The 18,559-nt window shown below is 36.9% G+C and overlaps 1 protein-coding gene across 1 annotated transcript in view; it reads right to left on the minus strand.

Annotated features, from left to right (window-relative positions):
- Positions 1-18,559, minus strand: part of LOC131572753 (thyrotropin-releasing hormone-degrading ectoenzyme-like) — a 209,869-nt gene that overhangs the window by 94,833 nt on the left and 96,477 nt on the right. The window contains exons 6-7 of the mRNA XM_058826073.1: positions 17,640-17,777; positions 1,543-1,608 (exon numbers count right to left, since the gene is read on the minus strand). Of these exons, the coding sequence (XP_058682056.1) occupies positions 1,543-1,608; positions 17,640-17,777 (204 nt within the window). The remainder of the gene's footprint in view (positions 1-1,542; positions 1,609-17,639; positions 17,778-18,559) is intronic.

Raw genomic sequence — 18,559 nt, forward strand, 5'->3', positions numbered from 1 at the left:
TTCAAATCAAAACCCAAAGCTCCATTACAACTTTATGGTAATTATGATTAATCCCTGCATAGCTATTCTTTGATCTGAACTTTTTCCTCAGTCTATTTCAGGACAACTTGCACACTGTTATTTCTCAGGCAAACAGAAGAAAACAGAAAAACAGGGTTTAAGATGTACACACTAAAACTTTGCCTTTCTAAAACCCTGAGTGACACACTCCACTGGGAAAAAGTGCTATTGAATTCCTCTATGAATGGATCTGTCCAGACAAAAGTTTCTGGCTGGAATATGGAGTTTGCTGGACTAAGGACAGAAGTCTTACTGTCTCAAGTGATATGTTTTTACCCTTGACACACACAAGATTTTATGAAGGAAACTTCTGATTTAAAGAGTTCTCATCTGGATGTGAAATTTATCTGATTGATCTGACCTAGTGTTACAACTAGCAAATGATCAAGCGAGGTCCCATGAGTAAGTTATGCTACAAACCCTGAATGTACTGTAAACTCTCCAAAAAGCTGCATTTCCTCAGCAAGTTTCCTTTCATTGCCTTTGCACGGGAAACACCTCTCTGACATGACCAATGCATTCATTTAATTTTTGTTTTATATTTTATCTTCCAATTTATTTTGTTTAGAGGTAGAATTATTCTGTTAAAAAATGACCTGATCCTAGATGTAGTTTATTTAAATTTCAAAATGAAAAGCTTACTAAGAACAGATAAGATTGATTGCTCCTTCCAACTTAGCATAATTGTATTTCAGGTGAACATCAATTTACTTTAAAGGACACTTCTAAGTAGCAAGCTGCATCATACATTATTCATCAATCACAGCTGCCTGTAACATGATTTACTCAAGCAGATTTCAATGGAATAGAGGGAATTGCATTGTTTTTTATGCTTTGGCTTGTTTGTTTTTAAATAGTTTACGAAACACTCATTTGTGCTGAAATATTGCTGAAAGGAGTTCATCCTTGGTAATCAGCATGTTGAATTTCTTTCTCTTTGTATAGCAATGTAACCTCTTTAAATTTCTTCTAAAAGACAGAGTGAGTTTTCAAAACATTGTTAAGGCAGAGAGCACTCCATGCTTATTAAAGGTAAAAATACAGCTCAAGGATTTTGCTATGGAGGAAGGGATGGCAAATATATTTATCTGAAAAGCATTTTTTGTTTTAGGGCTGTTTATTTTCCAGCTGGCTTATATCATTATTTGTTAGACCAGCAACCAAATGCAGGTGAAGAGAAGTAGCTACTTCCTAAGCTAGTCCTTCACATAGTTGTCACATGGATAAAGTGGCTTTTATGTGGTACTCTACACGAAACTGTATGCCAGTTAAAGTGCAATCATTTCATACACCAAGAAATATAGGTGAAACTGCATCTTCAATCAAATTCAGCTTCAGGGACATAGTAGTACCTCAGATGGTCCTAAAGTAAAGAAACATTTACACAGATTTATGCAAATATAGCTTCAAAAGAAAAAAGAAAGAGCAAGAGAAACTCCTACAAAGACACATCTACACAAAGATGGCAATGCCTTTACTTACTTGTAAGCCCATTTGAAACACAGAGTGACCCATAAAGTTAGCCAACATTCGAATCAGAGCTGCACCCTATGGGAAATAATAGAAAAACAAAGTTACCTGTTTTGAATCCCAATATAACACAAAAAAACACTCAGAAGCAGGCATTTACACCCAACGCTAATATCCCTGAAACCTGTAACTAATACAATCTTTATTTGTGCTAAAATGAAAAAGAGAGAGAAGATAATTGAAATGCTTACTAGGAAAAGTGAGGAGGCAAACTGGTATTGCTAATATCCTGTCCCATATATTGAATAAGGCACGGGTCAAACAACACACTCTCCCCACTGCTGGAGCATGCATGTGCCAGTTCCACGGGAGACTGACCCCAACCCTTCTATGCCTTTAACAGAAATGCCCAATTTTAAATGAAAACAAAGAAATAGTGGCAAATCGCAAATTCTACCTCAGTAATTTTTTATGATATTTTTATCTCCATTACACTATTGTACATCAGGATTCAGAAGTGATACTACTTCCTTTTGTAAAAGCCTTCAAGATCTGGTGACTAAAAGTGAATAATTTCCATAGGAATTTTATAAAATGTGGATATATATATAGATATATAGATATATAGATAGATAGATAGATAGATAGATATTTGACTTATTAATAGTCAGGTTATTTTCCAGACTGTCATGCAAAGATCACTCTTTCTCTACTTATAGTAGTTCTTACCCTCTTTCCCTTCAGGCAAAGCATAGCGCTCTAAAAGACAGGTGATTCTAATTCTCAGTACTTGCTGCAAGAAACAGACAGATACTTGCAAGAGTAGCTTTTTTTTTTCAGCATCTTTGTGTTTTCTCACTCACTCTCAGAAACACAATTGCTGTGTATTTTCCCTTTGCACAAGTGCTCTATTTCAAGCAGAAATAACTGCAGATCTGATGTGATCATTTAGCTATAATACCCACTTTACAAAATAATTTCAAGACAACCAGTCTTCCAATCCCAATACTTAAATGCTATAATCAGTACTGAACACCATACAAGAGGGAGGACAATTGTGATTGCAAATCCATGAATTAAAGGCTTTAAGAAAACATGATACTAGAACTCAACCATCTCATCTAGAGATGAAGGTCCAGGAATTAGGTTAACACTCCATTAAACAATAATAAAAAAGGAGCAACATTACATGGGTTCAAAAATTTACAGATTCCAAAGACAAAAGGACTATTACAACATTTATGCTGCATTAATAGAGATCAAAGTCATTTAGACAAAAACCCCTGTGGTTTCTCTTTCAATTTTAGAAAATTCAAGATCATAATAATGTTTCAGACTACTATACAATGTGTCACAACTAATATTTACTCTCACTCTATTTGGAAGGTACCTAGTTTCACTTACTTGAATTTATCTAGCGTCAGCTTTCAAAACAAGACTTTATGTTTTTTCCTGCTAAATTTAAGTTCAGGGTAGTCCAGAAATTTAACTGTTGTCGATTTTTAGATCATTTTACACATGTTCCAGCTATTTATTTTATATTTTTAAGTACTGGATAGATTATCTGTAATGCACAATGGTTGAAATAATCACATAAATCAAAAATATTTGTAAATTATTAGTAAATTGTAAGAAAACACAAGTCCTTCACATAAACAGTGTCAACAAATATTATATAGGTTGCAAAGTAAGCTGCTTTTAAGAACTGAACAGTGAACAAACCAAAACATAGTGTTTGCATTATTAACACTAGGATATGTTGTTATGGTGGTATATAATCTTACTGGAAGACAAATAAGGTCTGGAACACATAGCAAAATAGGAAATAACACCTTTCAAAACAGATTATTACCTAAGCAGGCAAGATCATAGGTCAGGAAACATTATTACCCTTATATTACTAGATAAACAGAATGAGTGAAGTTCTCAGAGACATTTAAGCAGATAAAGAGCAGATAAATCTGCTTAAGCAGATAAACAGAAGATTTAAAAAAATCTCATAAATCGATAAATCCCACTTATTGTGTAAGTAACTTGGGCAGGGCAATCCAAAACATATGTAGCAGAAACAAAAGCCCATAAAATGTATCAGATAAAATCCTCAACTAGAAGGCATTTTTCCATTCATCACGCATTCCTTTTCCTACACATTATTTAGTATTCCAGGACGCCCTGGTTTCTTTCTCACAGTTTAAATTTCACATAGTAACAAAAGACATAATTATATAAGCACCTAGATTCTACTGATTTCTGTAAAAAGAAAGCAAGTAAATAGTTCTATATAATGTTGTCCAGAGAGTCTATTCTTCTGTCCAGAGACCTAGAACTATCATATACATGTAAAGAAATTACAGAATTCTCCTCACAGGAACATTTAGATACATGTTGGGTGGACTATGGCTGGTCATTATACAGGAAACAAAATAAAACATCAAGCAAAGACCTAATGGAGAGTCAAGGCACAAAGGCAGGACTATTCTCTCAAGACAGATCTCTTTTCACAGCTACTTTAGAAGTACTTTCTACCAATTAATTATCTTCAGGAGACCCAGAAACACTACTTACAGCTTGCAGAACAATAGGCTTGTCACAGTTCTGCCATCTTCCCCACTCAGGGAAAGTAAATGCTTTCTTGATTTGTTTCAGGAAGTGAATGTATTCAAAAAGCAAGAAAACCTCAAGAGGGGAAAAAAGCATCTTGGAGACATGAGAGAAGAAACAGGAGCAAATTAGGCCCTTGGTGTGGTGGGAAAAGAAATGGGAGGAAACCATTCATTTCACCTTTCCTGAACTTCTGAGAGTAGGCAGAACAGAGAACAATGATACATTAGTAAGAAAAGCAGAAGCTCTCAACACTTTCACAGCACTGGGAAGCAGAGCAGGGTAAGGCAGCAAACACTGGCACCCTGAATAGGGAGGAAGCAAAACAGGTTTGCAGGCAGGAGGATAAAAGAGGTATGGAGAGTAACTGGCATAAAGAGTGGTTTACTAAAAGGAGAAGCTTGGAAGATCACCCTAAATGGAGGATCGTGGGAGGTGAAGAAGGTATGTACAGTAAATTCAGTCATGGGAAAAACAGAATACATAGCTCTGGGTTCATCTGAATGGCCCAATGTGCTGACATTCCCACCACCTGGCAAGCAGCAAACTAGATGGAGTCCAGCAGACTTATGCTGCTATACCTTCTGAAAGCTTTTCTCCTAGACCTGAACCTGAAGAAAATTCCCAACAAATCTGTCCTGCTGCAGGAGATGCCCTTTGGAACCTATCAGCACCATTCTCTGAACACCCTGATACGCAAGAAGCCTGCTCCCCACTTTACCCTCAGAGCCACTTCTGCTCTGACAACCTTTCACCAACAGAGGAACAACACAGGATGTCCTGAGAAGCTTGCCTCTCCTACTGGGCAAAATGACTGTTTATTGATGATTTAAGTGCTTTCCTCCAGGCAGTGGATGACTCAGTACCTTGTCAAGAGGTAAAGGACATTGGTTTAAGAGGTCTAGTGGAAAGCAATTCTTTCCTATTCAAAAAACATACCTAGTTCCTGTCAGTGTAAAATCTGACTTGCCTTAAGCCGTTGTACCCTATCTTAATATGTCTACCCAGACAAATACACTAGTTATTCATCCCATGATTAATGGCACTACCTGTGTCTGGTGAAGCACTGCTCATTAGCAGATCTCACAAGTGCTCTCTAAGATTAATGCCAATATTCTGCAAATTAGAAGGAAACTGTGGCACACCCTAGTGAAATCATTTGCCAAAGATTACCCAGAACGCTTATCATATAACCTATGATACAGTTGAAGCTTTGTCAGCCTCAGCACTGTGATTCCACTGCTTTAGGAAAGGAAAGTAGAATATATTGGCTACTTCATGGAAATTAGGTGCATACAGCTCTTTTTTGCAAAGTGTTCTTGGGAAAAGGCTCTCTCATGGACAGTGAGCCAACACTGCTTGAAGGGATGGAAGTTTATGCGCTTTCATCCCCTGATGAAACTTGTACATTCACAACAAGGTAAAGACAACCCATAACCAAAATTAGGAGTAGAATTACTTTGTATACAAAATGAACATGTCTTTGAAATCTACAAAATGCAGAGCTGAGCTAAGGTATTCGGTCTAACTCTCCAGGCAGTTTAATTCTCTCCATGCCAACATAAAATAATGTGATTGCATCCTTGATCCCAGATTAGCTTTAACTAATTTTTAAAGACCCACTCCTACATCTTGATCCTCTTACATCATTACAGAACACAATTATTGTAAGTCAATTTCATTCTATGACTTATTGAATGTCTCAATTTTATTATACTTGAAATCCTTAATCAATTGTTTCACTTGCAACTTGCATTTTGTAAATTTTTTTTTAATACAAAAGATAGTACCAAATGGAATTTTATTTAACCGGAAACAAATTACGTCTTATGTATGAACCCACAAAAACATGACTACTACTGCTAGAATAACAGTACTGCTACAGAACCACACAGGAAGTGATACACTTGATTCAATGCAAGTATCTGCAGCACCTGTGACTACAATCACTTTAGCTGTTCAGACTTCCCTTAGAGACAATGGGCTTTACGAGTCACCTCTGGATGCACTTTATCTAAATCTTAAAACAAACCTCAGATTGGGGGAACTGTACTCTAAAAGCACCCATCTCTTGTAATTCACTCCGAAAGCAGGCTTGAGTGACTAGCTCATATGTACACATCTGTGCCACAGACATCTAAAGTGCAGTGAGATGAATTCAACTGCATTGTCCAAAAAGGCCATAGAGAGATTGATTCTCCACTCTGGGGGAACTCCTGAACTGTGGAGGTAAAAAACCAGTGTGATCCTTTTGTATATGTAGTCAAATACCAAAAATCATCTTACTCGACATACCATACTTTTACATAAGAAGACTAGCAAGAGTAGGTATTCAACAGAAGGCCCTAGAGAGAGGGCAGAGTGCTTGCTAGCCAAAAGCAGATGCTCTATACTGAACAAACAGCAAAGAAGAGCACTTGAAATAAAGAACTGGTGAAGCAGTTGCAGGGAAGGGAACAATATAAAAGTAAGCAAACAATATAAAAGTCAGCACATAAGGTTATGCAGAAGCCAAGAGACAGGGACAAGAGGCCATATGTCAAGATACAAATAAGCTAGAAACTCCTTCAGCATTATTCTTTGAAGAACCTAAAATTATGTCATTATTCTAAAAAGTTCTCATGAGAGAAAAATGTCAGCAACATAAACATAAACCATGAACTACAGCGGACTTTTTGTAAGGGCAAAATAATCAATTGTCCTGTAAATGCATTAGAGTGGGGGAAGGAAAAGAGATCATAATAGGCTGAGCTGGAAAACACACAGCTCTTCTATCCTCCTTCCCCCAAAATTTTTCATTTTTTCCTGCATTAACAACTTCTTTTTCTTTTTAGTTGTGCTTTTGTGTCCTTCAGTGTCTGAGTGCAAATGCCTACACTGTAGCTAAGTGATGCTTACTCAGTTGTACACAGCTAAAGCAGCTGCCTAGACCCCTTTTAAAGGCAAATGAGAGAGAAGCAAACACTTCCACTTCATCCTGATTCATCCAAAGACATGCATCTAAATTAGGGCAGACGAATTTCACCCTAAAGGTGCCTGTTTATCTTGCCTGATGATACAGGGAAATGGGGCTACTCAGTTGCAAGTGTCTACATGGTGAACATCCCAAGTGAGATGACATCAATCTCTGAAGGTATTTTACCCTGTAAATTACAAAATAATATTAAAAATATGAAAAAATAAACAGTGGAAAAACACCTGCTTGAGTTTGCAAAGGCTGATACAGCATCTTGCAGGCTTACTTATCAATTAAGATCATGTAACACCAAGTATCAATCATAGTAATTACACATACCTCAATTTATCTCCATCTTGCCATCCTTGTTTAGGAATTAAGGCTGTTTGATTTAATTCAGAAAAATACTTTTTGACACAAAAACTAAAATCAGGAGGGATCCTGTAAGAAAAACACCCCCATGGTATCCAAGGTATAAGCAGGGAGTAAGAGGCTGAGGAGGGGAACACTGGAATACCAGAAAAAATTACATAACTGAGGTTCTACAACAGAAATGTAACATGCTGATTTTCCACAAAATGTCCACCCATTCATTTTGCTTCTTCTTCTCATTAAAGAAACAAAACCAAAACCAACATTAAATACAGGGGATTTCTTAACTTTCTTTTATTGTACTGTAGTCAGCTCAAAATCAGTCTTGATTAGTATGTAGTAACACCACTTGTTTTTCACATACAGTAGGACACAAATGGAAAGCCTACAGTTATTTTTCCATGTGCTGATAAACCTGCAATTCAATATTAAGGTTACCTTCTTTCTAGCTAAGAGAAAAGTGAATTACTCTATCCTCTGCCTCAATTACACTAAATTTTACTCATACTGTTAGAGCTATTGTTATCAATAGTAAGTTCTTATAATCAGCTTCCTTTTCACCAATTAAAACAAGACTCAGACCACATTCAAGCACACACAAAGGCATCATTCTTTCATAAAGACCTCCTGATTTAAGACGTGAATCAATATACACAATTTCACGGCTACTAGTATATACCTCATGTATACTAGTATCAGTGGTTGTTAATTAGTCACAATACAAACGCATTAAATAGTTATCTCCTTAAATGACTTACCCTGAGCTATAGGTGATATGCCTGGTCAAAAAACTTTTTTAAAATCCATAGTGTACTCAGTCTTCCCTCAAGAACTCCAGCTGGATAGTAAGAACGAATTCCCCTTTGCAGCAGTGATTACCAGGCAAGATCAACATATTAATGCATGTGCTCAGTTATCTTACCCTTTATACCCATCTCACTGGAGAAGCATGACAAACTCAGCAGCCTATTGCCGCCAAGCAATTCTCTGGCACAGCAACTATTTGCTAGGATGGTCTACATCCCACTGCCAGAAGTTCTGCAGCTCCGCATCTCCGTACGCTAAGAAGGTGCAGGTGGATGACACTCAGATCTGCAGACTTTCTAACAACTAACAGTTCTTTCAGCTAGTGTTTCCCAAACACCAACCTCAAATCAATGGTGTCTGCAACCTGTCACAAAGAATAAACTGGGCATGGGAATTAACCTGTTCTTCAGCAGAAACGTACAACACAAAAAATTCATTGCACTCCCCATGTAGATCCTTAAAAATCTCAGTCCCCCTTTTATACTTTGACCATGATATGGCCCTCACTAAGTAAGCCAGATCGACACCTGTTGCATCATACAGTCAAGTCAGACATACACTACCTCACCAGAATCACCTAAGAGCACAGAAGAACTTCCAATTTTTGGCTAATGTGTTTTAAGTGCTTGTTGAAACTTATCTTTTCTTCATGTTTGAATGCAACATTCAAAGAAGGATTTTCTTTCACAACTGCAAATGTAATAGAAGCAGCATACAGGTTATGGTTTTTTTTATTTTAAATGTTGAACATATTTTTACAATTCTCTGTCAAATAGAAGCCTAAGGATATCCACAATCAAATGGGCTTTTAATTAAGTATCATTTCATTTCAGCTTAAATTTCTTGAATTTATACATTATTCTTTATTTATCAAAATCTTGCATAATTATTGAGTCTAAGTTGATTTTGAGAAGAGCATGTTACCAAGCACTTATACAAGGAATGCACATTTGCACTTTAATTTTGTAAAATGAACACTAGCCAACAAGTAACATCCAAGTCACGATTTTCAAAACAATCATTCTTTGTTGGTACTAAGCAACCACAGCTGGATACTCCATGAAATTTAGCTTATTGGGAAAAACACAGCATGAATTAAAGCAAAAGAATAACGTACATCAAACATGTAGCAAAAATGTGACATTCAAAAAACAATTGCATAAAATTTAAAAAAAAAAACCAAAAAATTAAATATGTTGAATCTTGGAGATACTTAACAGAAAAGAAGTAGTAGCTTTGACTAAGTCACATCTGCAGAATTTGTTCAAACCTAGACAGAAGTATATGTATGTAAATGAATTATTTAAAAACTTGGTTAACTGATCTGCTGTGTTACACTACGTGCAGTGCACTGAATTTACCGAATTCTCCCGTATGAACTGAACACTGGGTAACCACTTTCAAATGCAGGCATTGTGCTTCAGCTGTGTTTCCTTAAGCAAACACACTCACTGTATACTCTCCTTTTTTTCATTTTCCCACAAGGGAGTAGTCCAGCCATTCCTCAGCTCCCACTCAGAAGGTTATGCTAAAATGTATTTTGCTTTCCTACCTTTATCATCTGAAAAGTCTTTTATCTTATATGGCCTTACTCTGACAATTATGGAACAAGAGTGTCCTACTCATGACATCAGTTACAACATGATCCTATTGCAGGCTCCAGAGAGACCTTTGCTAAAGTACTTCTATCAAGTTGTAAGAGCAGAGATAATTGCAAAGGCTTCTCTGGAATTCTTCAGCTGTCGCTATCAAAACTATCTCATCTCTGAGAATTGCATAAGCACCCACTGAGAAATTCTTTTCAGGGAATTAATTAGATTGTATCATGAGTCACCAGCACTAAATTTCTCTTTCATTTTCAGGAACTGAGCATTGTAATACAACAGCATAGTTATTTTCTGTATTCTCTGATGGCACCTCCAAATATTACAAGAAAAAAATGAAGCTTAATGCAAGTGAATTTGATAAGTGCAAATGCTTCCTAGTTTGATTAGGCTAAGAGAACATACTTGTTTAAATGAGTAAACATGTGACTATGATGTCCTCCCTGTGACAGAAATGTTAAATGTTTAAATTAAATCCTAGAGGCTTTGTCTTTGGATAACCCACATAAAAGCCACAGGAAGAAGCACACAAAGAGACAGGTATGCGCAGATCATGCAGCATACTGGTACCAAATGTCACAGTATGAGGCTATCCTGAGGGTCTTCACCCAGGCAATCATTCAGTGATGCACTGAAGTACCTTAAGCACAGAAGCAACCCAAATAAATTCCACAGCCTACACACATAAAGTTGAACATCTATGTACTTGGCTGATTGTGGCTCTGACTGGTTTCCCTGCACTTGGCAACAATTGTTAAAAATTAAGGGACTATATTTGTTAAAAGGAGCCCAAACAAAATCAACCCTACTTGATTTTAATGATACAGACTAGAAAAAAAAACCAAAACAACCCAGTCATTTAATTAACCCTCTTTACCTTTTAAAGCAACAGAATTTCCAAGTGTTATTTTCTTATTAAGCAATGCACACTCACAAATTAACATGCTGTTAATATTCAGCAATAAAACCAGGATGTATTTTAATAAAGAAAACAAACTTACATTGTTTTTAAAATTTTATTAACAGCATGGGTAAATCAGTATTCTTCAAATCAGCAAATATACCTGCAAACCTGTATTTATTAAATCCCAGAAGACGTATAAAGGCACCTTATGTTGGTTTTTTTTTTAAATGAAGGGCCATTTATCTGATGCCAAAACATCACTGAAAAAGCAACATTATATTCAAGGAGAGCTTTTCACTTGGAAATCATAATCATTTTCTTTTCTGACAAACACAGCTGTTCTAGGGCTGGATAATACCAAAATGGTCAGATAGTAAGACGGCTTTGGTGAAATGCTTGTCTTAGTCATAAATTCCATTGCAAATTTTAGGAACTTGACACACAGAAAAAAATTCAGGGGTATATGACTATAACTAATCATATTCTTCAGCTGAATATTGTCACATCATTTTCCTTGAATAATAAAATGCTATCCATTGCGCAGATAAAATGCTATTGTGACTCAACTTACAACAGGAGTTTTTACTTGGCCTCACCACCAATACCCCTCTTACATGTTCTGACACCAGTGACAAGGACAAAGGACCATTATACTTTTTTATTAACTGCCTTTATATGAAAATCTTCAAGAAAAATGAATATTCTTTTTTAGTTCACTAAATACCACGTAAGAATCTCAATCAATTTGCTAAGACTGATTTGCCACTATCTATAACTCAACCTGTCATTCTAATTCCTCTTCTTTAACATCTCCTTTAAGCTTCGTAATTCATCCAGTACTTAAACATGCCTTTAAAAAGAACAGCAACAATAACAAAACATTGTGCCAGGTTTTTTCTAGAGAGTCCCCTTTTGAATAGAAATCTTACGGGAACATATTTTGATCAAAATATTGACCATATTCTTATGTCAAGTTTTTTGTGGCTTTTATTCTATTTCATTAACTCAGATTTATTTTCTGTTTCTAATTCTTACAATTTCTTCCAAGTTACTTTAACACTTCTAACTGTTGCTCTTCTGTTATTGATCTAAACCAGGATGTGTATCAGCAAAATCAGCCCTTGCCTGTACACCAGCATTGTTTTTTGGACTCCTTCAGGGAAGAAAAAAAGAAGATACCTGTAACTTTCTACTTTACCCTTTGCTGAAAATGATCATTACAAAGCAGAAACAGAGAGGCAGAAAAGGCAAGTGCATGTCAAGTGCAAGTACTTCCTGTAATTCCTGCAAGAATCTGTCTTTATGAACACTCTATTTTAAGCCATGAAAACATGTGAGACACAGATGGACTATTTTATTCCTTCTAATGGCTTCCTGTTGGGAAAGGAAGGATGGTAGGACACAATGTCTAGACACACTGCTGTCATTTCTGCTTCGATAATCTCTTCCAGCCCTTGGGAGCTGCCATTTGCCACTGCCTTTCCATGGGAAACAGGCAGAAGGTTTGTACAACAGGTCGTGTCTTCCCAATAACTCTACCTTGATAGAGCAAGGTAGTCTAACAAGCTCTTCTTTAAAATAAAATGCTTTTATTAACATCTGTGCTCCATCTTCACTATTTCCAGTCAAACCCATATGCAATTGTCCCCAGCATATGGAATGTAACACTCCTAAAGCACTGCTTATATACCACACACTACAGTTTCCATGTTTCTCTTTCAGAAAATAATACCTGGCATACGCTAACCAGTGTAAAGGGTTAATGGCCATTTGCTTCTGCTTGAACCAGGATGGTACAAAGACAAGTTAAGAGATGTATTTTAAGTATCTTGAAGCACCTGTCTAGGTTTAGGCATTGGTACCCACTGGTTGAACTGGGACAGACTCCATACTTTAGGACAGGAACTCTTGGGGCTGCTCTGAACTTGAACCTATCAGTATCACTGATCACTGCATTTCAATGACTTTCACACTGGGAGCAGTAACAACTTATACCATTTTTACCTAAAAAGAAAGACACTGTTTTCATTACAAGATACTTCCTCTGTTACAATGCATTAGGAACAAGTGGCTCCTGAAAGCACCTTCTGCAATCTGGGAATTGACCTTTTGCACTCACAAGTAGTGGAAGGAAAACCAGCATCAAGCAAATGTGCACCCTTTGGACTTAATGGCACCCACAGACAACAGTATAGCTAAATTAGGGAGAACAAAAGGCTCTCCCTTTATACCATAAGTGGGTTCCAAAGCCATCTCTATGGTATTGTAAGACTTTCAACTAGTCTGGTACCACCTTATGTTATCAATTCAACTAAAAGGAAAATTAAAAATAAAACCTGTTTTACAATTTATAAGGATTTATCTAGTATTGCTTTCATTGTTAATGAGCTACTACTCTCACTCTTCCGACACTTCACGGATGCACAGCATCACAATTTCATTGCACTCATGAACTAGCTTTCTTATAAACTACTATTCCTGAACAGAATATGGGGTGATGGTTTGGGGTTTTTGTCTTGGTTTGGTTTGATTTTGCTATTTCTGAGCGAATGTGCTTCCCAGTGCCTGAAGAACAGAAGTAAAAATAATGAAGTTTTTAGAGACCCTTTCCAGTGACTGCATTAGCCCTCCTGTTCTTCCACATTCTTGCAGAACATGCTACACCATTAATTTTCAAAGAGAATTAAACTCAAAAGGGTGAGCAAGCCACTGCTTTCAATTTCTTAAATTCTCCTTTCCCAGAATGCAAGGAAGAAGTGCATTTTCCTTTGAGTAAAATTTTATTTAAACATGTCTCCTAATGCCGAATGTTGCTTTTGAGGGCAAAATAGGAAGCATGGTTTCCCTTTATAATAATAAAAAAGGAAATTTTAAAGATGTGGCATAGAGTTAAAAAGGAAAAGGAAATTATACATACAAGGGTTTAGGAAATAATTAATTGTTTGCATTACAAAATCAAGGCCAGTAACTGATCTCACTGCTGAGGTTAATTTATCTTACAGGAAGGGAAAAAATGAATACTTTTCCCTATTCCAGTCATCCTCTTCCTTGTTTTGATTAGTGTTTTTCACTTGCCAAGGCATATTCTTTTGGGGGTACTTTTATAGCTACACTCCATCATAATGGTCTTGCCTACACTGATTGCTGCCAGAATCTTCAACCAGCACACTTCAAAGGATGCAGCAAGCTGACAGAAACTACTTCAGATATCTGGCTCTCTACATGTCCTTTCATCCCTTCTCTTATCTGGCTGTGGCTGCTCATCTAGGGCTATGACTCCTTTAGTTCTGTCTGAGATGCTCTCCCTCAGGTTGCTCGGGGTCTGGCTGCTCCCTTTGAGATGCAGCTGCCTTGTTTCTCCATTTTATTAGAGCCGGTTGTTCCATGCTGATTGTTGCTCCTCATGTTATTCTTGCTGCACTCTCTCCTCCTCTGATGCTGCAGCTCTCTAGGGCTATGATTCCTGCTGTCAGTTATTTCTGGTGTGGAAAGGCTGTCATGCTTTTTGGTTTGATTTAACAATTCTCAGTTCTGCTCTTGTGTTCAACAGGCTATATTTTCTACTGCACTTGGGATATAACCACTTTTCCCGTCATTGTGGGAGGACACTATCTCACTTCCAGCTTCACTAGGAAGACATATGCACTCTCTGATGCAACTTGAGAGCCTTGAATCATCTACCAGTACTGTTTATTAATGAACTATCACGACTTCTCATTTTTCTCTACTTATTTGTGGCCCTAGTGGAGGATGACATGCTTCTATCTGAAGAACGATGCTTTTCAAAGAGGTAAAATTTACCCTCAACCGTTTAAGTGGAAAAACATTGTGTGCTGCCAGGCTGTAGTGTCTTTTTCACTCTGCTTGTGGGATTACCTGAATACTATTCTTCAGGGATTTATGCCATGGATTTCTTCACACATGCAATCACCAAGGATGAGAAAGTGGAAATGAAAAATATATTCAACTCTGAGGCAATCAAATAGCACATTTTCAATGGCCATTTCTGCAATGTGTAGAAAAAGGCGTGTCTTCAGAATGACATCTGAGTGTCTAGCAGAGATGGGTATTTTCATGGTGTCTGATTTATGCCATATTTATGACAGTAAAGACAATGAAATAACAATGACATTCTATGACTGTCATTTCACTGAACAAAAGCTATAGGGGAGAAAGTTTCATCATTTCAATATCATTTAGAAAATTGTGAAGAGATAATAGAGATCACATGAGCAATCCCAGGGCTTAGGGAGCACAAGATGGACATTTTAAAAAAAAGTTAAAAGACAAAAAAAAACCCACCAAAATGTAGGGAACAGATAATCCACATAATGGTAAACTGTTTAAAATATTTTATTTAAGACAGTAGAAAAGTCCTCACTGATGGTCCTGACCCAAAGTTTAGTGGAGCTGACAGAAAAAAAATTCCTGACAGCTTAATATTTTAAAGCAATTTAAAAAGTCACTCAACCAAAGACAACCAAAAAGTCATACCAGAAACACCAGTAATAATTTCCCTCCAGCAGGGTTCATTGTGTGACAAGGGCTTTGTGGCACCTGAAAATACTAGAGCACACACCTGACCAGGTGAAAGCCTTCAGTGTAATTTTACAATTTGGATTTTATTGACATATTATTCAGCACAGTATTTATATTGGCAGACACTAGAGAGCTAGAGGAATAGGTTCTATTCTGAATATCCAATAAATGAGCTTATTTCCATAACTGATTTTCAGTGTAAGCAATGCATGCATGCACGTAAGATTTTGTAGGAAAGAAACAATGTAAGATGTAAGATATGTTGCATTTGCTCTAATTTATCCTCAGAAGGAGCAGTGTCAGGTGTTTTGAGGAAGGTACACAAACACTGAAAAGAACACCTACACAGTAAGTCAGGAAAGCTTCTTCCTATTAAACATTCGGCTTGTATGCTGATAATTAAACTTCTATGCTTCCTATTAAACAATTAAGCGTGTATCTTAAACCAAAAGGATGAACAGCTACAGAGAATAGCAGACAGACAAACTACCTGACAGGAATAAAAAGACTTCATAAGTGAAAGAGTGGTTATTTTAATCTCCTCACCCATGAAGGTGTATAAGTAAATTCTTCCATTGCCATTCTCTAAGGTAGTTTGCTAGATCTGGTAACTGGACTCAAAATTTACAGGATCATGCCCTGATATGAACACATCCAATGTAAACTAAGACTCAGAATTGGCCACCAGAGCAGCTAAGTGGAGAGATGCTGCTGTATCCACTGGGCATGGCCACTGTTATACTGAAAAAGGAACATTTACATAGATAAATACAAGACCAAGATTGTACTGTAATCTCCACAAAAAATAGACTGATCCTATTAGCCTACATAAAATAGCTATCAGTATACAGATGTGTCCTATTGTCCTATTTGTCATTTCAATGTAAATGAAAATTACTTGATGGTTGCAGAGTGTTCATAAAATTGTCATGTACTACAGTTAACTATAAGATAGTACTATTACCGTATAAATTAGAAAAAATAATTATATTGAAATATGAAGATAAGATACTCCTGTGAGATAAGCCCCTGAACCTACCAAGGTTTCTATGACCAGAAAGCATAGATTGAAACATTTAAACAATGGGAATATTCAGTATGCTAAAAGCTGCTGGCTGTTACAGCTTAATTGACCTAGAGCAATATTTTCCAGTATAGCTAAGGGATTTTTGAAAATGTTACTTGGACTCTTGAACAACTTCAGCATTTTAAAATCTTTTCTTAAGTATTCTGTGGTTTTTTATTACATCATAGGTACATATTACATGGCCACATATACCCACACACACATACACACTCTCATTTGCCCATCCTTAAAGGCGTATGATCCTTTCATGCAAGAGGACCAAGGAGAAGTTAGTATTGTCTAGGAATAACTTATGACTACAGGAGAGGACAACACCTCTTTTTCAGCTCAGAATGAGCCCTGGATAAACTGGAGATTCAGTCACCAAGTCAGTTCTATGCTGCCTTGCTACAGTCTGATGTTAGACAGAAAATTATGCAGAAGAAAAGATTATTAGACACGAAGGCTATAGTCAAAAGACTGCTGCAACTGCATCATCATCAGAGAGCTTCTGTACAGGAAGGCTGCAGGCAGTACCCACTGTGTCACACAGCAAACACATTTGGCCATGATACCCAGGCAGAGTTTCATACGCCATAGTCTGCAGCAGAGAATAAGCATGTGGTATGATGGGAAACACCAGCTTTCATGCCATGTACTAACAGCAAGCCCAATCATGTTATGAAGGAGGGGAAACCTCTCACTCCTGCACAGAAGCTGCTGCATCCAGAAACTGGTCAAATTTTATTTTCAAATCATTGAAATGAAATTTAAAATGGCTTGAATTTAATACATATTCCATCACCATACCAGAAGGCAGTTTTTCCACTCTCAGTGTTCAGCAATGACTTCAGAGTTTTCACTAGCTGACAGAAAAACTCTCATGCATAGAAAAAACTTTACTGTTAAATTTAGCCCTTGCTAAGTTTTTTAGAGAGTTTCAGCAGGACAAAAACTACATATTCTGCTTTTTAAATCATCTAACACAGTTCAGACCCTGTCACAAAATAAATAGTAATAAAAAGCCCTAAATCTTCTTACTGAATTCTGACAGCCTCCCAAGTTTATTTATAACATTTACTAACACTTGATATGTTGAACATAATTGGCTATAATCATTGTAGAATATTCCAAATGTATTCCACACAGATGAGTTTCCCATATGTAGTTTTACAATGGTATTTCTTTTACAGATGGAACACAATCTTCTTATAGCTACTGACATATCAGTATCATATAGATAAGCTTAGTTAGTCTCACCTTTTTATAGGCAATCCAGTCAAATACCCTGTCGATATCTGAGGCCTGCTGCACTTCCTGGGATACTGGATGTGAACTGGACAATCCATCCAGCAACATCACTTCATGTAAGACATCTGTCAGAAATCTCTGCTTTTCCTGAAATACAGCATATACAGTAGTATCACAGACAAATACATACTTACAGAAATACAGAAATGATGCACAGTTACCAGAGGCAGTTGACTCCTGTAAGTTGACTAAAATCAGACCTTCTGCTTTGAATGTAAACCATAAACAACCATGACCTCCTACAGTCTTGAACAGGTATTTGGAACAGACTCAGATTTGAGATCCTTCACTGCAATGAAACTTGACTGAAATTAAAGAGCATTAAATGAATCAAAATGCATCCATATGTGCAGACTGGAATACTGATCATGACTAGTCATACACACTTACAAAGGGTGGGGAGAGAGGCAAACCAGCAAAATCTTCAATCACAAAAACAGCTGCTACCAAGTCCTCAAGCTCATTGCCTATGCAGGTACAAAATTTTTTTGACAAAGATGGATAAATACAATTAGTACTTTTTTATCTGGTGAAGTTTAAGTTACTTGGCTCTTAGTGACAAGTTCACATAGCAGATCAGTGTGGGACAGGACACTGAAGAGAGCTCACAGCAATGTCACAACACATGCACTTCTTTCATAACTCTAGTATAGAAATCCTTCCTCCGCAAGAGCTCAAGCCATCTACAAACTTTGTAACTTCCACTGGAAGGAAACCATTATCATGGAAACCATTTTCTCTTTTCACAAGTGGGAAAAAAGTTGCATGTAGTTAAATGACACAGTCAAAGTCACAGCTACATCAGAGGCAGGTACAAGCCCAAACAACATCCAACATATGCATTTGTTTCAATACCTTCTATAAATATG

The sequence above is a fragment of the Poecile atricapillus genome, chromosome Z (genome assembly GCF_030490865.1).
Source record: "Poecile atricapillus isolate bPoeAtr1 chromosome Z, bPoeAtr1.hap1, whole genome shotgun sequence".
NCBI lineage: Eukaryota > Metazoa > Chordata > Aves > Passeriformes > Paridae > Poecile > Poecile atricapillus.